The sequence below is a fragment of the Protopterus annectens genome, chromosome 10.part0 (genome assembly GCF_019279795.1).
Source record: "Protopterus annectens isolate FY-2018-M chromosome 10.part0, PAN1.0, whole genome shotgun sequence".
Taxonomy (NCBI): domain Eukaryota; kingdom Metazoa; phylum Chordata; order Ceratodontiformes; family Protopteridae; genus Protopterus; species Protopterus annectens.
In genome coordinates this window covers 1,784,890,515-1,784,915,847 of record NC_056744.1, presented here as the reverse complement: position 1 = coordinate 1,784,915,847, position 25,333 = coordinate 1,784,890,515, and the positions used below count along the sequence as shown (strand labels likewise).

The window sequence follows — 25,333 nt, the reverse complement described above, 5'->3', positions numbered from 1 at the left end:
CATTAATGGCATGTATGTCATTCAGGACAGTGTGGATCATGCTCTCTCTCTCTCTCTGTATATATATATATATATATATATATATATATATATATATATATACATGGCATGCACACCAGTCAGCTAGCCTGTATTGCTCAAAATGTTTCATACAAGTATAACAATGTGTCTTCTAACACCTGCAGCAGATGTTATAGCGCCAGGATAGTGTGTGTGATTAACCTCATAGAGTGTGGATGTATCATAATAGGTGTTCAAATGTGTGTGTGCAGACTCACCTCCTATCACTCCAAATCATATATGTCATGTTAGAGGCATGGGATTACTGATGGTATTATTCTCATATTGTCCATGATTGGAATTGGTTCCTTTAATGTTGTCCATGAGCCTTTACCTGTGCCCACCTTGCTGGAGACCTCTGCTGAGAGTACACTCATATTCAGGCATATCAGTTTGCACAGCTTCACAATACGCCCCCTACCCAATTGTATGTCAGATCCCTAATAGATGTCCTCTGCATTATTCATGGAAGGATGTTTATCTCACACAGACATCCTCCCCATTGTTATGTCATCTTGTTTGACAGTCACATAATATACATTTTCACTGTACAATCCCTACTGTACCATATGGATATGTGATAGGTGTTGCTGCTACAACCATCTTCCATTGACATGCCCTCATCTGCTGTATATTAGGTTGTTTCACCTGTCCTCTTTCCCTGTGTTCATTCCTACAATTCATCTGTGTGTCCTTTTCAATACATACACTTCCCTGAGTGTGTATTTTACATGGCAGTCCATATCTTATTACAGCTCATTTACACAGCTTCAGTACAAAATGCCAGGAATGGGATATCACCATAATCTGTGCTGTAGATACACTGGCCTATACTGTGTTTGTAACATATACTTCACATTCATACCTCTCAACTGTCCATATATTCCCAGGATGTCCAGATGTGTTTCTTATCAATTTTGTGGCTTTCTGCCATATCACTGGGATGATCTCAGGACTGATGCGAGTCAATACTACATACATTTGATTTCATACCTCCCAAATGTCCTGATTTGTGCAGAATGTTAAGGTTTTGTTTCATATTTTTGACCTTTTCCTTTGAAATATTTTGGTTTTCTGACAATTCATTGGGATGTCATTGCGGATTGAAGTCAGAAACTGATGACAGACATTTGAGTTTCAAACTTAAAGCTCTTCAGAAAATTCATGCCACTGTAAAACCTATTATTCTATTACCTTTCTAAGTTTGGAAGAGAGCAATATTAGAATCTGTCCCTATTTTGGGCCCTTTGCCCTCTCCCCCAGATTATTTATGGCTTTGTTCAGATTTCTTGTTCTAAGAGTTTGAGAGCTATGTGTGGGTTTCATTTAACCACATTTGTATGCAACATCTATGCCAAATATGTCCCTATTTCTGTTTAATTGTCCCCACATTATTGATTGACAGCTATCTGTGAAGCCCTGATGATCATTTGGTATTCTATGCAAATTGGCAGACTGTAGGTGCTCTGCTTTAAGCAGAATTGATGTCCACATTTGCTTTTATGGTTTCCTGGCCGGCAACACTGTTGCCAACCACCAAACCTCACTTAGACATGCCACGCAACATGACTATGCATTGTGGGCTGCCACTTATTGTGCATCACTGTGCACACGTAAACTCTGTGTAGGCTTTGCACGAAGCCTACACGGAGTTTATTGAATCCGTGGGAAGATATTTAGGGACACTTAAGGGTCAAGGAACATCTCTTCCATGAGATCCTACTGTAACAGTGAATGGGGTGTGTAATAATTGTTGCACACTTCTGAAAGCACTGTTACATCAGGTCTCATGTTACAAAAGTGGTTTGCACGTTTGTTCTTTTTCTGATTTTGGAGTGTAATCATGGAAGGGTGGCCACCCACGGTGGTGCAGCGGTTAGCATTGCTGTCACACAGCAAGAGGTTTTCCGGTTCAATTCTCAGCTGGGGTGCCTTCTGTGAAGAGTCTGCATGTCCTTCCTGAGGTTGCGTGCATTTCCTCCGGATGCTCCGGTTTCATCCCAAAGACATGCTGTAAGTGGATTGGACACTCTAATTGGCCGTAGGTGTGTGTGTGTGTGTGTGTGTGTGTGTGTGTGTGTGTGTGTGTGTGTGTGTGTGTGTGTGTGTGTGTGTGTGTGTGTGTGTGTGTGTGTGTGTGTGTGTGTGTGTGTGTGTGTGTGTGTGTGTGTGTGTGTGTGTGTGTGCATTTGTGTCCTTTCTGTGGAAACTCCACTGTCAATCATGAGTGGACTGGTGATCCGCTGTGGCAACCCCTAACTGGGATAAGCCAAAAGGAGATGATGGAGTGTAATCATGGATCTCCATGCATTTCAATGCATTTTATTTATTGTGTGATATAATAACAAGTTTGTCACTTTAAATGCAGAAAACATACTGAGATTAAAAATAATACCTAATCTTAGGAAATGCTGTGCATTAAAGTTTCCATGTCACTAATCATTTGAAATGTTGGTACCCACCAGACTGAGTCCAAAACATGGAGACTGAATGGCTGAAAAAAATGGATTTGCATATACTAAGTCCAGGATGGCCATTTCTCAGAATATTTTCTTTTCTCTGATGTATGGAAATCTCTGAGATGATATATATATATAAGTTTGGGGGGAGCTTGTCCCCCACATTGGGGGTTGCAGGTAAGCTTGCTCCTCTACAAAAAAGAAGTTTAAGGGAGAAGAGAAATGTTTGAGATTCACCCCTCCCCTGTAATTTATTTTTTTTTCAGCTTGAGACGATATTTCATTAGGGAGTCTTATACATCAACACACTGTCTGAATTAAAAAAATGTATGCATTTGTAACGAATAAGTGTCATCATACAGATTCACTTCTGTGTATTACTTTATATTACAAACAGAGATACTTTACTATCAAGTTTTGTAAAACATTATGGGCACTGTGTGTTTGCTTCAGATTTAATGAAATTGCATATCTGTAATTTTTCGGGCAGCCATGGTGGTGCAGCGCAGCAGTTAGCGTTGTCACCTCACAGCAAGAGATTCTCCAGTTTGATCCTCGGCTGGGGTGCTTTCTGTGCGGAGTCTGCATGTCCTTCCTGTGGTCACGTGGGTTTCCTCCGGGTGCTCCGGTTTCCTCCCACATCCCAAAGACATGCTGTAGGAGGATAGGACACTCTAAATTGGCCCCAGGCGTGCATGCGTGTGTGCCTTCTGTGAAGGTTAGGTGCCGGGCTGGCAACTCGACACCATAAAAACTCCACTGCCAATCTTGAGTGGACAGGTGATCTGCTGTGGCAACCCCTAACTGGAAAAAAGCCGAAAGAAGAAGAAAACAGCTGTAATTTTTTTCCTGAAGGCCTTCACTGAAAGTAGGCTGTGCTCAGCTGGACTTTACTGGCCAGCATATATAAATGCAGAAATGGTAAGCAAGTGCAGCCTAACTGTGTACAAATCAACACTATTGTACTCAGATGACTACTAATATAAAGAGGGAGGGGACTGACAAAATGGTTAACGTCTTTACCTCATACGCACAAGTTGCAAGGTCTGATTCTGACCTCTGGTTATTGGCTAGGCTTAAAATGCCCCTTTAGGACAGGTAGCCTAATATTCAGCTATAACCCTATAAGCCAAAGGGTCAAAGAACACTGCATCTAATAATATTATTGCTGACAAACAAGCGATATGGACACAGAATTTGATTGGCTCCTTTCCTGCACTGCAATCTAAACATTATATTATTCTAGATGGACCAACCACATCTCGCAGAGCTTCATCTGACTCCGCCTACCTAGAGTACCACCCTCCAGTCTAGCATGTGCATGCCTGATTGCCACAATGTCTTCCATCATGATCTTACTCCAACCACCTACAGTACCACCCTCCAGCCTAGCATGTGCATGCCTGATTGTCACAATGTCTTCCATTATGGAGTTTGAATGGATGCATCATTATCAGGTACAAAAACAAGCTCCTGCATTCGAACCTCAGTGTTTACCTATAGTTGTATTTTTACACAATTATCCAATTTTATGAAGGTCAGGCCTTTGTCATCACATCAGAAGTATCAGATCTTAATTCCTTCCATTTAACAATTACAAACAGAATGAGTAGAAATACCACAGGATACCTGAATTGGGTAGCAGGGATTCATCTTGACACAGGATTTCTCGCAGTCAATTCCGTCATTAAAGTCCTTAGTACTGTGACTCTCTGGGGTGAGATCCAAGTCATGATCAACCCACTGTCCCCACTGCACAAACATATGGGAGAGTTCCTTGTCTCCAGGAAAGTTTACATCTGTATTGTAGAGTATCTTATTGGATACTTTCCGGACCTGCAAGAAAAGCACAAATTTCCATTTTTATGGAATATTTGGATAAAAATTATCAGTCTCTTGTTTAAATAAGCTACTCAGCAGGACTGTGACATAGCATGACATTATTTTTGTTAAACTTTTGAGTTAACCATAACCCCCCATTTGTTTGTTTTATCCATTAATTTCCTATGGGAGTGAGGACTTGATCACAGGATATCTGGTCGCTATCATTATGGTGTAATTCTAATGCCTTCTTAACAGTCTGAGCCACAGATACTCAGGCAGTCAGCTTTACATTTTCATATACTTGCTATGTAGCAGCAGAATGCACAGCTATACATATTTCCTACATTGACTTGTGCCTTTGCTATACCTAAGCTATGCAGTCCTCTATATGTGAAAAGTACATCAGAAAAGGCAACCTCACTTCTGTGCTAATGCATCACAAAGAAGGTGAACCAGAAAAAGGCAACTTCCCCTCTGTGCTAATGCATCACAATGAAGATTAACCAGAATATCATACTAGAAGGTGGCAGCCTTCCCTGGAGATCTAGGAATCCAGACTGTTCCTCAGAGAGCTGGAGTCACATTTATTTAATGCAGACAATGAAACAAATTGCTTTGACTTTTATCAGTATCAAGCATGTCATATTACAGTAACAGAAAAGCAAACAAACACACAAATATGTAATCACATAAATTTACCAGAGGCAGAGGAAATCCTGAGTAAAGTTTGCCCTCAGTCCAGCCACGGGGTAAACCGAGGTTGTCTTCATACTGTGGTGGCAGCCATCTAACAAAAGGAGTGTTTGATGCACCCCAATCAGGGTGTTTCCTGTGAAAACAGCACCAGATTTTTTGTTGTATGAAAAACTGTGGGAAATGATATTGCTGCTTCCCCTGACCCTCCAACAGAAACAGAGACATATCTTCAAAGTCTTTATGAGCTATCGACCAACTTAATTATAAATATTTTAAATATTCGTTTTACTGCTGAAAGTAGTACTCTATATACATATATATATATATATTGCATTTTAAAATAAAGAATATCATATTCCTCTTTGCAAGAAAGAGAAAACCAAGATGCAACATATGTCCATTCATAAATGTTTATAGAAGGTTGTATGTAGCTTAAATTTAAAAAAATAAAACGATGTTGATGTTAACTCTCATGTATTAGCTATTATACAGATGATGTTGGCAAACAGGAATAATTTACACACATATATATGTCCCACTTGCAGAAAATTTCAACATGTCCCTTCTTTGGTGCATCCAGCTATCCCAATCTCTTGATACTCTATGATTCTTGGGGTATCCCACACTTGAATTCATATCATACACCATTTTTGGGGTTCCCATTTTTGATCCCCGTCATTGTGCCCTTCTGGGGTGCGCCACTATTGAATTCTTATCATGCCCCTTTCTTTTGCATGTTCCACTATCAAAAACTTCCAACATGTTATTTTTTTTGGATGTACTACTTCCCTGAGCCCCAACTGTGTTCCTTTTTTGGGATGCCTCAATCTCCTGAGCACCAACCATGACCTCCCCTTTTTGTGGGGTATCTCATTCTTGAACCCTTTTCATGCTCCTTTGTTTTGCATCTCCTACTCTCATGAACTCCCAGCATGCCATTTTCTTGGGTCTATATTACGTGATTGAAACCTTAGGTTATCCAACACCTAAAGGTCAATCACTAAATGTCAAACCCTTAAGATCAAAAATTGCCGTTTCCACATACGGAAACAATACTGTTGGCCAAAAAAAAAAAAAAAGTTGTAAACAGAAATATTGTGGGAGGCTGTGCCCCCACAACCCCCTAACTAAATATACCAACTCTGTAATTACTCTACAGCGGAGAAAAAACAAAATCCATGTAACAGCCAAACGACTCATTTCCCTGTGCAGAAACAGCCATTCGCAACTTTCAGACTTTGACATTTAGTGATCGACCTTTAGGTGTTCGATAACCTAATGCTTCAATCCCGATTATAGGGAACCATTTTCTTTGGGTTGCACTAATTCCCTGAGCCATAGCTGTGCTCCTTTTTTGGGCTGTCCCACTCTCCTGAACTCCCACCATGCTCCCCCTGTTTGGTGATATCCATGCTTGAACCCTTTTCGTGCCCCTTTCTATGGAATATACCACTTTTGTGAACTTTCACTGTGTCTCTTTCTTTTGGGTATCCCACTCTATGACTGCCTGGGTGCTCCCCTTTGTTTGCACTGTCCTACTCCGTAGAAATCATATGGTTGCAACTTCTTTTGAGTTTCATATATCCTCATTTGCATCTTAACTTGTTCCTTTATTTCACTGATTTTTTAATTTAATTTTTGCTTTTGCATCACTGACTATTCCGTGTCATGGAACCTTCCAGTGACCTGTTGGAGATAATCAGCCACACTGCAGTGGTACATCCCTGTATCCTACCTTATTCTGTTCGTGACCACCAATACAGATAGCAGACTTTACTTTAATAGATTAATCCGTATGCCATAGTTTGGTCATCTCCAAATGGAAAGGAGTAGAATTACGCTTCACAAAAGGCAGAAAAATAACAGACTGTTTTTCTGCTTTTTGTAATATCCAAGCAATGCGTAAAAATGTTATATAATCCATTTTCTGTACTGGTTGTCTCCCAGTCCTCGCCCCTCTAACAGTGGAAGAAGCCAAGTGCCATGGGGTTATTGATGCCTCCACACCCTATCCAGCTCTCCATGTATATGATTTGCACACCCAAACCTAGTCAATTGTACCAAGTATAGAGGCTCAGCCTCTGTTCTAATAAGTTAGTCAGTGGTACCAGGGATAGAGGCTCAGTCGCTGTTCTAATTAGTCAATCACTGGTACCAGAAATAGAATCTCAGCCTGTTTTAATAAGTTAGTTATTGGTACCAGGGGTAGAGGCTCAGCCTCTGTTCCAATAAGTTAGTCAGTGGTACCAGGTATAGAGGCTCAGCCTCTGTTCTAATACATTAGTCAGTGGTATCAGGGATAGAAGCTCAGTCTCTGTTCTAATACGTCAGTTAGTGGTACCAAGGATAGAGGGTCACCTCTGTTCCAATAAGTTAGTCAGTGGTATCAGAGATAGAGGCTCAGCCTCTGTTCTAATAAGTCAGTGGTACCAGTGATAGAGGTTCAGCCTCTGTTCTAATAAGTTATTCAGTGGTACGAAGTATAGTATTTTTCCTTTAAATTTGGTTTTCATTTGCTACTGTGACAGATGAAAATGAATTCCAGAAAAATATGAAATGAATTACAAGGGGGTATAAAATATGACTGGAATCAAGATTTTGTATTAAACATTGTCCACTGATATTTTATGCCAGCCACAAGTGCTTTAGAAGTGATACAACTTGCAGCTGGTGTTTGCATTTCTCCTCTTACTAATGAATCTCAGACAGCATAGGTATAAAATAAGAAATCAAATTAACAAAGTTAAGAAGAAAGGAAATAATAGTAATAATAATAATAATAATAAAAATAATAATAGTAATAATAATAATAATAATAATAATAATAATAATAATAATAATAATAATAATAACAATAATAATAATAATAATAGTAATAATAATAATGCTAATAATAATAATAACAATAATAATAATAATAGTAATAATAATAATAATAATAATAATAATAATAATAATAACAATAACAATATTAACAATAATAATAACAATAATAATAATAATAATAATAATAATAATAATAATAATAATAATAATAATAATAATAATAATAATAATAATGATAGAATATATCCATGCCTACTCATTTCTAATGTGAAGATGACAAATGTAATTCTTCATAATCAAACAAAAAAATGCAGGATGTGTAGCATTTTTTATATTTAAAATGTATTTTTCATTACTGCACAACGTGGTACCACAGGGTAACCTACTTCTGCTGCACTTGTGATGCTAAGATGAAAATGATGGAGGACTTATTTTTTGAAGTCAAACATATTGGCCTTTCAGTTCTTACTTGATTCAGTCAATCTTTAGACACCTGTGGGTAAACTAGAAGATCCAGAAGAGGGTTAGTTGTTTGTTTGTTTGTGTCTTTTGGCTTTTCCCGGTTAGGGGTCACCACAGTGGAACTCCAGTCCGCTAATGATTGGAAGTAGGTTTTTACGTGCCAAATTGCCAGCCCTGATGCACAACCTTCAACGAAGGTACGCCCATTCACGCATATCTCCACACAGAAGACGCTTTAGCTGAGAATCGAACAGGACAACGTCTTAGTGTGAGGCGACAACGCTACCGCAGTTAGTTGGTGACACGGTAAAATGAGAGTCAGTTACTAACAGGAGCTCTGTTAGGTGAAGGGAGGATGATGAATCGAAGGCCACTGTGGTCAGTGATTATGCTGGATGGGGGATTCTGGGATGGGGTGTGACTGTGAGGTGTCTGGGACAAGGGGTAAATTGTCACCATGAGCTGTTGAGTTCAAGGACTGAGGTTTGGCTTTAAATTTCTGTGACACATGGAAAAAGGCATGACTACAAGATGTGTGGTGAATGTAGTGATATATGCCAGCTAAAGTGAAGAGGTGATGGTGTCACTGTATATGTCATTATAAAGGTTTCACCAACAATACTGCACTCAGTTCTGGAAAGCACACCTCTATAAGGATAAATTATCCAGTCTAGATACTGCTCAGAAAGTCAACAAGGATAGTAAAACTCTTGTGAAAAGGAGATAAGGAAACAGCTGGAGCCATCCCAGGTATTCAAGGTATGCTTTCTAGTTCTTTCAATAGCATTGCATGCAGATATTTGTATTTGCTTTTTGACATTTAGAATTACTAGGCATAAGATCCTCTTTGCAGAGGTAACTTGGGAGCCTTGTCTGGTTAAGTTACTTTTCTCAGAGTCATACAGTCTGTAGCTGGAAACTGAGGGACTCAAACTCAAGCCTATAGGGTAACAATCATTAACAATTTATTCCTGCCTCAACCGGCTGTGCTAAACTTGCAGGAATAGATATATCCATGGCACACGTACCTTAAAGGAGAATGAAACAACAGGAATACGACAGCAATTTTTACTTGTCATGAATGCTAATGGAGCAAATTTGTGTAAAACTTGCAGTAAAAAAGATGTTCATGGTATACATACCTTGGAGAGGAAGGGAATAACAGGCATGTTACAGAAATTGTTAAGTCTCATAAAGGCTAGTGGGATAGGTTGCAGATAACATGTTGCAGAAAATGGAATGAAAAGATGCATAGATGGAATGATATGAGGGTGGAGGGGGGCACAGGAGGACTTAATATGCAAATGCATTTCTTTAAGGAGAGGCCATAATTTCACAAGACAAACTATGCAGTTGTGGCAAGAGGAAGCACAGTGCACACATTTAGAAGATTATGGACCAGGTATAGGAACGCCCAAGTGTTACTAGCCAGTTGAGAAGACAGTGATTACTGGGAAGTGTGGAGTCAGCAGTAAGCAGAAAAATAAAAACTGGAAGTGTGTCCTGTTCCCAGGCACTACTTTTCATACTTCTAATGTTATGTCCTGTTCAGCCATGCATCAGGGGTAACCCACTTCTCAGGATACATAGAATATTGCCATTTTTAGAGGGATGGGAATAGCATGCTAAGTCCCACAGGTCTCCCCAAACTCCATAGAGGCATGCCAGTCTACCTTTATCCCTGCTGAACTGCTTCCTCATATAGTAGGCCCAGAAACAAAGACGCATGGCAGTGCCTGCCACAGATGTAAAGGGTAATCTTAGGTGATGCAGAATCCTACAGGGGTAAATTCCTGTTTAATTAACTACTTAAGCTTATGTTTAGTGTTATGGTGGTAAAGCATGTGGGGCAGTATTTGCCTTTGGCTTCTCATTGTAGGTGTCCCCTGGAGTTTTTCTTTAGTGCTGTGCATGTAAATCATATACATATCAGGGTGATTAGTGCTCTTCTAGGGGTGTCTTTGTGCTGGAAATGTTTATAGGTTTTCTTCTTTGGTGTGGAGGTAAACCATGTGTGGGAGACAAGGATATGTCAATGGTATCTCACCATTGAAAGCTTCCATGGAATTTTTCTTTTGATTTGTGGACATGCATCAGTGACTTCCACCATTCATACATGCATTAGTGACTTCCACCATTCATACATGCATCGGTGACGTCTACCACTCATACATGCAATGGTGACTTCCATCATTCATACATGCATCTGTGACTTCCACCACTCATACATGCAATGGTGACTTCCACCATTCATGTATGCATCACTGACTTCTACTATTCATATGTGCAATGGTGTCTTCCACCATTCATACATGCATTAGTGACTTCCACCATTCATACATGCATCGGTGACGTCTATCATTCTGATATGCATTTTCACAATATCTATCATGATGGAGTTCCCTCTCTGCCTGCCACTTTGGCTCCTGGATTTTTCCCAAACCTGCTTTATTGATATCAATAAAGAAATCCTTCACATAACTTAATTAGGTAACCCACTACAGAAATATAAAGAAGGAAGCCTCTGGATAAAGAATACCAAAATAAGTTTTTGTTTTAGAATTATTTCTTACCTGTTATTACACTCTCCAGTGATGGTCCGATACTTCCGAGAAAAACACGTGTTCTTGCATTTCTTCTTCTTGGTCTGCTCAGCACAGCCTGTGACTTCATCAATTACCTCAACATCTTCTATGGACAGGATATCTGAAGTTAGAAGAAAATGCATTAAATTCAGCATCTGTATCAGCTGTATCATCACAGCTCAACAAAGACTTTATAGTCTGAGGGCATGAACATATTTTCTATCATTAGAGTCTGGTCTTTCAACACTAAGTAATTTCCTATTGAAACACTCTGATTTTCAATAGAAAACTGCACTCACATGGAAGCTTAACAAAATGAAAAGTCCATATTTCTCATGGAGCCCAGAGTTGTTGTCTTTACTAACTTTTAAAAGGTGTTTATTCAGATATACCTGGAGCAACAAAACTGTGTCAATCAGCATGACACATATCAATTTAAAGTTTCATCACTTCTGTTCAAATTCATGAGATTTGCTACTAAGTCACAAAAAAGGTTAGGGCATACCACTGTAACATAACTGCGTTTACTTTAGAGTCATGTATGCACACACACTGATAAACACACACAGATACACACACATACAAACGTACACACATGTACAGACATCCATCCATACATACATATGAAGAAATCAATTGCGCACACACACACACACACACACACACACACACACACACACACACACACACACACACACACACACACACACACACACACACACAGACTCATATATACACATATTTATACTCACACACTGCAGACACATATACACAGGTGAGTGTGTGGACCAAGGCACAATTGCAGACATACACATGAAGAGTCTTGTACACACAGACACACGCACACACACACACACACACACACACACACACACACACACACACACACACACACACACACACACACACACACACACACACAGGTGAATGTGTGGACCAAGGCACAATTGCAGACATACACATGAAGAGTCTTGTACACACAGACACACATACACACACACACACACACACACACACACACACACACACACACACACACACACACACACACACACACACAGCAAATATGTGTTATTTATGGTGCATGACATGTCTGGTGTTGCTTTAACCAATAAAACATGAAGATAAAAAAATCACAGGTTCCTAGGCTGATAGGTTGTTGCCAGGTGATACTCATAGTTTCCTAGGTTGTTACGCTGTTGCCAGGTGATCCTCATAGTTTCATAGGTTGTTACATTGCTGCCAGGTGATACTCATAGTTTCATAGGTTGATACGTTGTTGCCAGGTGATACTCATAGTTTCCTAGGTTGATACATTGTTACCAGGTGATGCTCATAATTTCCTAGGTTGATACATTGTTACCAGGTGATATACCAGTTAAATTTTCTGAAGCACAGTTGCTACAAATCCAGTGGTAAATGCAGCTACTTACTCCTTCTGTCCATAACAGACAGAAGGCTAGGCCTGGGGTAAATATGTGGCTACAAATCCAGTGGTAAATGCAGCTATTTACTCCCCCTGTCCATAACAAACAGAGGGCTAGGCCAGGGGTAAATATGTGGCTACAAATCCAGTGGTAAATGCAGCTACTTGCTCCCCCTGTCCATAACAGACAGAGCATAGGCCTGGGGTAAATGTATGGCTACAAATCCAGTGGTAAATGCAGCTTCTTACCCCCCTTTCCATAACAGACAGAGGGCTAGGCCTGGGGTAAATATGTGGCTACAAATCCAGTGGTAAATGCAGCTACTTACTCCCTCTGTCCATAACAAATACAGGGGTAGGCCTGGGGTAAATATGTGACTTCTCATTCATTCATTCATTCATTCATTCATTCATCTAAATTAGGAAAAATAGGGAGTTTGTTCCAGATGAGGTTAATTCTCTGAGAGACATATCTATCATGCCAATAGTCCTATTTATGTGACAATGCAGACTTTGGGCCTTTTGATTCTTTGTTTATGTTACTACAGTTTTGCAGATCTGTAATAGATCGACAAATTTCCTTTCTCTTTAACCTTGCTTTAACCTGACATGCAATGAAAACGATCAGAACAAGAACAATATCACTTGTATACAGAACAAATATACAGTTGTAAATAAGTGTCAGCAACCTCTGCTTAGGGATAAAACAGTTTAACGAACACCAGCAGACAAAGCAAACATACAGAACAAAACCAGTTTAACAAACACCAGCAGACAAAGTGAACATATAGAACAAAGCTACAGTCATAAATAAGTGTCAGCAACCACTGCTTAGGGATAAAACAGTTTAACGAACACCAGCAGACAAAGCGAACATATAGAACAAAGATACAGTTATAAATAAGTATCAGCAACCTCTGCTCAGGGACAAACCAGTTTAACGAACACCAGCAGACAAAGCGAGCATATAGAACAAAGATACAGTCATAAATCATAAATAAGTGTCAGCGACTTCTGCTTAGGGATAAACCAGTTTAACGAACACCAGCAGACAAAGCAAACTTTATGAAAAATGAAACAGACTGTAAATAGGCAAACTGACATAGTACTGCTACAGCTACACATACACTAAAAGTTGTGATGAAGGATGACATTTACTTGTAGTACCTCACAGAAGCCCTTATTGTACTTCGGCTACATTTCTTAAATTTTCTTTTAATTTCTTCTTATTATAACAGTGAAAAATTGCACTGAACCACATATTTAAATATCTGTCAGTCATGCATAATTAGCATATGTCTGTCAGCTTACCACACCCACACTTGCACACACTTTATTGAAAGGTACTACAAGTAATTTATGCAGATTCAGTACCATCCCCTTTGCTACTTCCAACACATTCCCATGATTCTTTTCATGACTGACCTGTGATACTGATGGAGTCGTTGTATAATTCGAGGACGTGGGATTGGATCAGGTGCAGAGCTACATCCTTGTACTCTGCAGCTCGGATCGCTGACTTTGTCTCCATCACAGGCTGCTTGAAGGCAGACAGGAGTACTGAAGGACTGATGGAATGTTGTGACAGTTTTTGTTGGTTGCTGAAAAACAAGAAGAAAGTATGTTGCACTTCTTATACAGTTTTGGCAGGTATGTGGCAAGTAACTTAGTGATTATTTAGTGAATCTCATGTTCCCAAAATGAGCTTATTAATCTGGTATTTTGATGAAATGATAAAATGTAAAAAATGTGAAATTGTAAGAGATTATTAAAGTCTCCATATGGGGGCTTCACACCCCCTCCACACTTAAATTTTACTCTTTTGCTGCACTCCAGCTGGACTCATATTTACTGTCTGAGAAACTGAAGTGATACAGTGCAGTGATACAACTTTCTGTCTGTCTGTCTGTTTATTTGTGTGAGACTAGGCTACAATTCTATATCATGCTGTAGATTTTTTAACTGAGAATAGGTGAGTTGGAGTGAAGCAACCTGGTGGATATCATCTGTCTGGAATTTAGTAAACCTTTCAGTTTTTTCGACTGACATTAGAATTTTTGTGCAAGTGAGAGTGTATAATTTGGTAGTAAAGTGTGGAGATGGATGGAGAAGTCATTAGTGGCAAACAGCAGATGGTAGGAGTATGACAAGCTGTCAGCACTGAAAGAGGTGATAAGAAAAGTGTCACAAGTACTGGCATGGATTTTGTCCAAACTTCTTTAATGTGCTCAGCCATGACGTCATAAGTAGCATGTGAAAATGGATCAATCCTCTTAACGATGACATCAACCTTGGAGTAATATTCAGTGGGGGGTATGAATCTGCTGAGTGAACTGAAGAGGTTGGATTGAAAGTCTGAGAGGTAACAGATCTAGATTCTGCCCCTCCAAATGAACAATGATGGACCCAGAGGTGTAATATGTGCTGAGGTGGGGTCAGCCTCAAATCCCTGAAACAAGCCAAGGAACTGGAGGTTATTATTACAGAATGCATGAACCAATGAGCTTTGTGTGAGAAAGCAAGCCAGATGTTAAGATCTATACTCAAGGGTGTAACATCTATGGAAAGAAAAGAAAAAGGCACAACTCTGTCAGAGCTGCAATACCACTTACATTTCTGGGGATCTAACAAGAAGAACGGTTACAATTTTAGGGAGAATATAATGAAAGGCAACCAGGAAAATGTGAAGAATGAAAAGAAGGATGCATGCAGTGTGGATGAAGGAATATGTTATTTTTCAGAAGAAAACAGTAAAAAATGGAGGACATGATGTGGCTATACATGGCTTTAATCAGAAATTGTAATGGAATTGTCCTGGCTAGAAATGTTGAAAATGGTCATTTGAAAGACATTACTTTATCACTGAGAAGGTGGTAGGTATGATAACAGAGACTAAGGCAGTTGAGACATTTTAAAAAGTTGGGATTCTTGGGAGGAAAGGAATGAAAGCAGAGGTGGTAACATTCCGACGATCACTGCAACCTTTGGCCAGTCCCGTCAGACTTATAGGCGTATTCCTCCCCAGTATTTTAAAAATGAGAGTTGCTTACTTGCTTTTTAATTCTGAGCTATTGGTGACCAAGCTGTTTAAAGAAAAGTGGGCTATACTGATTGTGAGTTCTCCTAGAAAGGTTGGATGAGGACGCAGAGTAAATCTAGAACATATTATAGAAGGAAAGTTTGGTTTACTCTGTGTTAGTGGAATGAATTTGACTAAGAGATGGTCAAAGACCCAAGTCATATAATTACCTGTCTGTCTGTCTATCTGTCTATCTGTTTCAAAGTCTGTTTGTATGTCAGTCTGTCTTCTAATTTATAGAGATATTTTTCTCTACATTTCTGTCTATGTGCCAACAGTAGTTGTCTACCATTACCTATCTACTTATGTTTTGACAAGGCAGTATCGTCTGTCTACTGATTATGTATACATCGTCCAGGTCCAGTGAAGTACAGGAATGAAGCTCTGACTGTGGCTTAGGTGACCTGGGATACTTTAATAGCTTTGTTGAATGACAGAACTGTCAGCGAGGATTAGTGTGCATAACCTGAGAGGTAGGAGCCATGGTGAAATCAGTAGAGTGCTTTTTAAGCCCTCTTGGCAGGCGGGACTTGCATGAATAACAGGCATGCATGCATGTGTGTGTATGTATCTGTGTGTGTGTGTGTGTGTGTGTGTGTGTGTGTGTGTGTGTGTGTGTGTGTGTGTGTGTGTGTGTGTGTGTGTGTGTGTGTGTGTAATGACCATGGTTGCTGCAGGGCCCAAGGCAGGCACATCCTAGCAGGCCATGCCCCGTAGCTACCTGTCATCAGAGTGTGGCATCTGCATATTGTGGCTTGTGTTAGGACAATGTTTGTGATGATGTTGGCTGCAGTCTGCACTTCTGCTTCACCATAGTACCCCACCTCAGTAGCCTCAACCAGGGGTAACACTGTAATAGTGGCAGCAACACTGGTGGTAATAGTGGTAGTAGTAGTGGTAGTAATAGTGGTGGTAATAGAGGTAGTAGTACTGGTAGCAACACTGGTGGTAATAGTGGTAGTAGTACTGGTAGTAATAGTGGTGGTAATAGTGGTACCATACTGGTAGTAACACTGGTAGTAATACTGGTAGTAACACTGGTAGTAATACTGATAGTAACACTGGTAGTAATACTGATAGTAACACTGGTAGTAATACTGGTAGTGAGTTGCTCTCTTATTCTCCTTCACTCACATCAAGGGGATTCCACATGAGGGGTTAGCACTGGGACCATCTGGTAGGAGCTATAGATGCACCAACTGAGAGCTGCATCAAGCACAGTCAGGGGCCAAAAACGTCTCATGTCTTATCCATCTATCTGTCTTATCTATCTATCTATCTATCTATCTATCTATCTATCTATCTATCTATCTATCTATCTAATAGCCTTTGTGTGAGAGGGTAGGGCATTATAACCTGTTGTTTCTTGCCTTTCTCTTTGGGTGGAGCAACAGATTGGACTTTGCAGTGATGTAGATATTCAGCTATCTTTTAAAAGGTTTTATCTTACAAAATTATTTTTCTTTACTCATGACAGATTTGGGATTTTGTAATGAATACATATCCACTTTTGACAATATTCATACATGAATACCTGTAAGTATTTTAAAGCATTTTGATTTTACTTAAAGCATTGTCATTAGTGTCGTTATGAATACACAGTCATAATATATTAAACTTGCTTACGTTGCCCCTTTGGGAAAATTCTATGTGTAATAAAGTAATACACTGAATGCAGTATCTGTTTTTATGTGAAAAATGAAGGACTTTTACTGTGTATCAGTGGCAGGACCTGAACTTGAATCTTCCATAAGAATGATCTAATAAAGCACCTCCCCATATGCCTTGATGCTAGCTCATCACTTTCTCAGAAATATTGGCCATCAATGATATTTAAAAATTAAACATACAGCTTAAACTTATCTGGCAGCATTGTGACCAAGATTTCCATAAAAATGAGATGTCCCTGTGAAGGCTGCCAGCCCAGCTCGTTAGAATTTTGTAAATAATTCTATGTCATTGTAAATATTAATGTGATCCATAGGCTTGTCTACAAATGTAAGTAACCTATATGTTATGTGCTGAGCTTCAAAAATGTAATTGCAGTGCACCCTGCTGGAAAAAAAGCAGAAATGTATATGGACTATATGCATGTCAAATGTATGTTTTCATAGTAGAAGTTGGAACATACAGAGTTAACTTGCAAACTCTGAGAAAATAAGTAGAGTTTTACAATTGTGTTTACCACAGCTAGAAGACAGAATGTCTGCAGCTAGAGTTTCTTTCTATTGTATTAAGACAGAAATAATTACTAGGTTTAAAATGTAAAAGTGTTAATTGTTTTACAACTTCCAGTTTCAGGCAAGCTTCTAAGAGATAAGTATCAGCGTCTAAGAAAGAAGTATTTTTCATAGAGACATGTTAAATTCTGTTGGTATCTGTTTAGCCTGGGAACTTGAGGCAAGTGTCAAATAGTGATGTCATCTAGCTAACCCAGCAGTAATGTGTATTATTAATTTAGGAACTATCTCAGAGAGAAAGTCTGGGCATTTTGTATTTGTCTCTGGACCTGTAAGCATCCATTCAGCACTTGTATTTGCCTGGCTCTGTAAGTAAGTTATTTAGAACATAGTTTCCCTTAGAGATAGATAAGAATATATTAAGATCAGTCTAGATGTTTTCTGTATTTATGTGAGACTGTCCTGCAATGTTGGTTTAAAGTATTTCCTGTAATTCTGAACTCTGTTGTCACTGTATTGAGTTATTGAGTATTGTCGTGTTGTTTTATTATTTATTATTAAATATTTTAAAACTTTCAATCATGGCTGATTTTATTTAGCGACATTTAAGTTCTTAGAGTACTTGCATGTATTTGGTGACAGTGTACAGGCCACTCTTAAACAACCTAAGTCTTGGACACACTTACCATTTGGATAACAGTAACATTACACAGTAGAATTGTTCACTCTTTGGGAAGGGCCTTATGGTAGCTGATAAGGGTGGCTGGTGGTGGGTGTGGTGATACTACAGTATAGTCTGGGCAGAAGGGGACATAGCTAGTGAACCTGTGCCAGCTTTCACCAGGAGTGCCTGTGTGGCTGTATATAAATTAAATCTCAAAGTGTGACTGTGTGTGTGTGTGTGTGTGTGTGTGTGTGTGTGTGTGTGTGTGTGTGTGTGTGTGTGTGTGTGTGTGTGTGTGTGTGTGTGAGCTACCTGGGCAAGAACACGAAGCACTGGTTAGACAGAGAGAGTACTGGAGGTTTTGGCTTGACCACTCAGCTGAGATCTTAACTGTATAGCTGTCCCAGTGGGGAGTCTTATTGGGTAGCTGGAGAAAGAGGGAGAAACCAGCCCCAGACTGACTGTCATCTCTGTGTGCTGTTAAGGGAAATTGTACTTTACTGTGTGTGAACTTGTCATTCTCCCAATGTGCACATCCCTCACTGGTGTTATTGGTGAGGACTTGAGGCTCCTTGATTACTGGGCCAATGCAGGGGTGTCCCATATTAATTGTTTGGCAGTGGTGGGATAGCAACATCGCATATTAATTGGTTGACTGCAGTGAGATATCCACATCGCATATTAATTGGCTTGTAGTGGTGTGGATATTGAATTCCTGTAGCCTGTGTACAGTGGTCACTGAAAGTGTTTGTACTCTTAATCAGCCACACAATGAACATTCAGAGTTTCATATCACAATTGTTTTATTTATTTTTGTTAGCTTAGTTAGTCAGTGAGAGCAGGCAAGCATGTCAGCAGAGGGGTATGGCAAGCTGACAAGGAGCCAGGTGGCTGAGATGTGCCATGATGAAGGACTGGTGCATGCCAACCTGACTAAAGCAGAAATGATTGCCGCTTTAGTCACAGCTGCATCACCAAACAGGAACCAGGAGGACAATCAGACTGGCCATGGAGATGTACATCTCTCAGAAAATGGACAGCTCAACCTTTCCACAGTGGACTTAACAATCAATCTGGAGTTAAAGAGACTTGAGCTAGAGGCCAAGCATTTGGAAATACATGCATCAGAGAGACTGAGGTATCTAGAGACTGAGGAAAATAAGAAACTGCTATGCCTGGAAAAGGAGAGGGAGAGGCAACATGAAAAGGAGATTCTGACTCTTCGCCAGAGTCATGGAATAACCGAACCCCATAAGCAACAAAGCTCAGTAAATTTCTTCCACAATTTACAAAGGGGGATAATTTTGATAGTTTCATTCACATGTTTGATAGGGTATGTAAACAGTATAATGTTGACCAAGGGCTCTGGGCATGGTTCCTAACCCCCTTACTCCATGGTAAAGCTGTAACTGTTCTGTCCAAACTGTCTGATAATGACTTTTTAAATTATAATGTTATAAAGAATTGTTTTCTAGAATTTTTTAAGCTAACACCTGAAACTTATAGGAAAAAGTTTAGTGTCCATAGACACAAGGCAGATGAAAGTGTGTGTGAATACGTTGCTGAACTAAACACTTATTTTCATAGAAGGGTGAGTGGATGTCAGGTCACCACTTTTGAAGGGCTGGCAGAACTTCTGGTGAGGGAACAAGCCCTTAGCACTTTGCCTAAGGACATGAGGATCTGGCTAGCAGATAGACAATACCATACTGTAGATGAGTTGGGGAAGAAGGGAGACCTATACCTAGCAAGTAGGGCATCACTGCACAGGAAAGGGACACCCAGTGCTGCTTATGGGTCTAAGGGAACCCATGGTGGGTGGCCCAGACTGCCCCAATAGAATTTGTCAGTAGCAGGGGAAGCTACTAGTCCGGGTACACATGCAGGACCTAGAGTTAAATGTTTTAGATACAACCAGTGGGGCCATGGAGTATATAAATGTCCATGGAGGCAAGGTGAAGAACAAAAGGTGGGAGAGTCAGTAAATAGGAATGACAAAATGCCAACAGTAGATTGTCTTGAGACAACAAGGGTACCCAACTACCATCATGAAGATGTCCTGATAGGGAAGGATTTTGCTAATGCAGTACCATGTGTTCATACAGTTACAAGCAGTCAGGCTTGGAGACAAGCATGTGGGTCTGGTAGCCTGAGGGACACCTAGACAGACTGCACACTTGCAGCCAGGATTAGTGAGGTGGTTACTTCAGGGAGAGAGCTAGCCTGTAGCAGTGAGACTGAAGGTGAGCCACAGCTGCTTGTGGATACTGATGTTCCTTTGGAAAGAGTGACTGCAAGAGCAGAGGTGAGTAGTAGTACCCAGGCTGACAGTGAGGCACCGCTGTCAGAGGATGGCAGACGTCTTGTGGAAGGGGAGCTGGGGAGGGTTACAATTAGAGAACTGAGACAGGCTCAGCTCTCAGACCCTACATTACAGGCCTGAGAGAAGTACCTAGTAAGGCACCTGATTCTCAAGGGAAGGGGGAATATGTATACTGGGACAAAGGATTACTGTATAGAGAGTGGATCCCTGAGGGAGGGCTAGAGGGTGAGAGAGTACAGCAATTGGTAGTGCCTAAAGCCTACCATCAGGCACTTCTAGCCATAGCCCATGATATTTTGCAGGTCATATTGGCATAAAATGTACAAAGAGACATATTAAGCATAACCTCTATTGGCTAGGGATTTCCAGAGATGTAACAGGTACTGCAGGACCTGTAAGCAGTGCAAAAGGCAGGCAAGGCAGGTGACAAGGTGAGGGCTCCTCTGATGCCTTTGCCTGTGATTGAGAGCCATTTCAGAGGGTAGCTATGGATATTGTGGGGCCTCTGAGTACTCCAAGTTACACTGGGAAAAAGTATATCCTAGTGGTAGTAGATTATGCTACAAGATACCCTGAGGCAGTGGATCTGTCCTCCATTGAGGCAGAAAAGGTGGCAAATGCTTTGTTAGACATTTTCAGCAGGGTAGGTTTTCCAGAAGAAATACTGACAGAGAGTCAATTTCATGTCAGACTTGCTGGCTTGTTTGTGGAAGTACTGTGAGGTGAAGCACCTAAAGACAACCCCCTACCATCCCCAGACCAATGGTCTTGTTGACAGGTTAAACTCCACACTCAAGCCCATGCTACGAGCAATTGCAGACCGGTTTAAAAGGGAGTGGGACAAATATTTGCCCCATCTGTTGTTTGCTTACAGTGAGGTTCCCCAGGAATTCACAAGTTTTTCACCCTTTGAGTTGTTGTATGGGCATAGGGTGAGGGGACCTCCAGATTTAATTTGAAATGAATGAGAGGGTGAGTGTGAATCCCACAAGGAGTCTGTTCTGGCATATGTCCTAAACCACAGCACAAAGCTCAGAACTCATGGGCTTGGCCCAGGAGAACCTAGCAGAAGCCCAACAGTAGAAATTGCTCGAGCTAGAGAGTATGCTGAAAGGAAGCAGGTAATGGTTCACATTCTTGTCAGACACAACAAACTGCATGCAGCTTGGGAGGGAACCTACAAAGGTGGTAAGAAATGTAAGTGATGTTAATTACATGGTAGAACTGCTACGTAGGAGGCAGGGACACAAACTGTACCATGTTAACATGATGAAACCTTACTCTGACAGGGAGGCCCTTATGCTGAGTATTTGCAATGGATTGCAGGAGGAGTCCGAGGGAGATCTGGTGACTGATCTCCTCAGTGAAGCTCAGACTGACACCTCAGTGGAAGGGGCAACAGTGTCCCAGCAGCTATCTCCTACTCAGGTTCGAGAAATCCAAGCACTGTTACAGGAGTATGGGGACATGTTCCCTGGGAAACCAGGTGCACCCACCTGGTGCAGCACCATGTGGATACAGGACCCAAAGGCCTATTAAGCAGGCCCATTACTGGGTGCCTGAGAGAGTCAAACAGACTTTGTGGGAGGAGATACAGGAAATGTTGGAACTAGGGGTAATTCAGGAGTACAGCAGTCCCTGGGCCTCCCAGTGGTGCTGGTACCAAAGAAGGATGGCAGCAGCAGGTTCTGTGTGGACTACAGGAAATTAAATAGTCACACAGAGTCAAATGCGTACCCATGCCTAGGACAGATGAAGTCATAGAGCAGCTGTGTGGTGCTAATTATCTTACCACCATTGATCTTTCCAAGGTTACTGGCAGGTGCCCTTAACTCCTAGTGCTAGAGAAATGTCAGCCTTTGTGACACCTTTTGACTTGTATGAGTTTACAAATATGCCCTTTGGGTTGAAAAATTCCCCCATGACTTTCCAGAGGCTGGTAGATCATATCCTAGCAGGAGCAGAAGATTTTGCCCTTGCTTACCTAGATGATATTACCATCTACAGCCATTCCTGGCAAGAGCATCTTCAGCATGTCAGGGGGGTACTGGGCAGACTACAGAGGGCAAGGTTGACCATTAAGCCCAGCAAATGTCAGGTGGGCATGGCAGAGGTCTCCTAACTGGGACATAGAGTGGGAAGTGGTAAGATCATGCCAGAACCTGTCAAAGTGGAAGCCATTCAGGCATGGCCTGCAGCTGTTACCAAAAAGCAGGTGAAGGCATTCCTAGGGGCAACAGGGTACTACAGAAAGTTTGTCTCCAATTATAGTACCGTAGCTGCTCCCCTCACAGACCTGATAAGGAAAAACAGCCCAGATAAGGTAGTGTGGACCCCAGCATGTGAGCAGGCATTCCTGAAGCTTAAAGGAACTTTGGGATGACCCACTGTGTTAACCAGTCCAATTTACAGCAAGGAATTTATTGTGCAGGTGAATGCTTTGAACCATGGGGTGGAGGTTGTACTTAGCCATATTTCTTCAGAGGGAGAAGAGCACTGAGTGGTTTATCTCGGTCATAGGCTCCAACCCAGGAAGGAATGCTATGCGGCTGTAGAAAAGGAATGTCTAGCCACAGTATGAGCACTGCAGAAATTTCAGCATTATTTGTATGGAAGGAAATTCACTGTAGTTACAGACTATGATCCTTTTACATGGCTACATCGAGCCAGCCAGCAAAATGCCAAGTTACTAAGGTGGAGTCTAGAATTGCAAGCATATGATATGACAGCGCAGCACTGCAGTGAGTTAGCAATGCCAACACAGATGAGCTCCCAAGATAGGGAATGGGGTAAGTTATTCCCAGATAGACTCAACCCTCTCAAGCAATGTTTCTCAAGGGTCACTCGAAAAACTTATTTGAGTTCTCGTGGGGGGGGGGGGGGTGTGAAGGCTGCCAGCCCAGCTAGCTAGAATTTTGTAAATAATTCTATGTCATTGTAAATATTAATATGATCCATAGGCTTGTCTACAAATGTAAGTAACCTGTATGTTATGTGTTGAGCTTCAAAAATGTAACCACAGTGCACCCTGCTGGAAAAGAGCAGACATGTATATGGACTATATGCCTGTGCAAATGTATGTTTTCATAGTAGAAGTTGGGACATACAGAGTTAACATGAAACTCTCAGAAAATATGTAAAGAGTTTTATGATTGTGTTTACCACAGCTAGAATATAGAACATCTACAGCTAGAGTTTCTTTCTATTTTCTTAAGACAGAAATAATTACTTGGTTTAAAATGTAAAAATTTTAATTGTTTTACAACTTCCAGTTTCAGGCAAGCTTCTAAGAGATAAGTGTCAGCTTCTAAGAAAGAAATTTTTTCACAGAGACATGTTAAATTCTGTTGGTATCTGTTTAGCCTGGGAACTAGATGCAAGTGTCAAATATTAATTATTAATTTAAGAATAATTGTGTATTATTAATTTAAGAACTATCTCAGAGAGAAAGCCTGGGCATTTTGTATTTGTATCTGGACCTGTAAACATCCATTCAGCACTTGCATTTGCCTGGCGCTGTAAGTAAGTTATTTAGAACATAGCTTCCCTTAGGGATAGACATGAATATAGTAAGATCAACCTAGATGTTTTTTGTATTTATGTGAGACTGTCCTGCAATGTTGCTTTAAAGTATTTCCTGTGATTCTGAACTCTGTTGTCACTGTATTGAGTTATTGAGCATTGTCTTGTTCTTTTATTATCTATTATTAAATATATTTAAACCTTTTAATTGTGGCTGGTTTTGTTTAGAGATATTTAAGCTCTTAGAGTACTTGCATATATTTGATAACACTGTACAGGCCACTGTTAAATAGCCTTAATCTTCGACACACTTAAATTCATAGGTTCATAGGTGTATACTAGGCTAACGGCCCTGGAGCCTTTACAAGCCAAGCCCATAGGATTACCTTGACATTGTGCCACCCAGCCTTACTTCCCAGTTCCTCCATCAAGTAGAGCCACTGGAGTGATCCCCAGGGTGAATTTTCTATTTCCCATCCACTCATCAAGATTTCTCTTGAAAAGGGCCAGTGAGGCTCTCCACTTGACATGTATGGGAAGTCTATTCCATAGCATGTGCAGTCTCTGGGTTATGAATCTGTCCCTCCAGCTTGTTCTGTTGATTGTGGTAATGAGGTTGAGGTCTCTGAAGTGTGTAGTGTGGAGGGATTGGGATTTCTTTAGATGTAGCATTTCTAACAGAGCTGGGTAAGACATGGCTTTGTAAGTCAAGTAGAGATCACCTCTAAGTAGGTGATATGAGACAGAGAACAGTTGGAGTTTTTTGAGTCTGTCCATATAGGACACGTGTTTAAGGCCTAGGATCCTCTTTGTGAGGTACTTTTGTGGCCTCTCCAGTTGTTGTAGGTGTCTAGTGAGGTACATGCCAAATGGGGCATTGTACTCAATGACTAGCCTAATGAGACTTACCATTTAGATAATAGTAAGATTACACACTAGAATTGGTCATCATTGGGAAGGACAAGGGTGGTTAGTGGCAGCTGGTACTACCTTATAGTCTGGGCAGAAGGAGGCATAGCTAGTGAACCAGTGGCAGTCTTCCCCAGGAGTGTCTGTGTGTTTGTATATAAATTAAATCTCAAAGTGTGTGTGTGTGTGTGTGTGTGTGTGAGTGTGTGTGTGTGTGTGTGTGTGTGTGTGTGTGTGTGTGTGTGTGTGTGTGTGTGTGTGTGTGTGTGTGTGTGTGTGTGTGTGTCAGCTACTTGGGCTGAGAGAATGCTGGAGGTT

General features: G+C 40.7%; 1 protein-coding gene across 1 annotated transcript in view; it reads right to left on the bottom strand.

The window, feature by feature from the left end:
- LOC122814499 (myeloperoxidase-like) overlaps positions 1 to 25,333 on the bottom strand; it is a 261,987-nt gene that overhangs the window by 82,015 nt on the left and 154,639 nt on the right. The window contains exons 7-10 of the mRNA XM_044087074.1: positions 13,764 to 13,939; positions 10,901 to 11,033; positions 5,043 to 5,172; positions 4,149 to 4,355 (exon numbers count right to left, since the gene is read on the bottom strand). Coding sequence (XP_043943009.1) covers positions 4,149 to 4,355; positions 5,043 to 5,172; positions 10,901 to 11,033; positions 13,764 to 13,939 — 646 coding nt within the window. The remainder of the gene's footprint in view (positions 1 to 4,148; positions 4,356 to 5,042; positions 5,173 to 10,900; positions 11,034 to 13,763; positions 13,940 to 25,333) is intronic.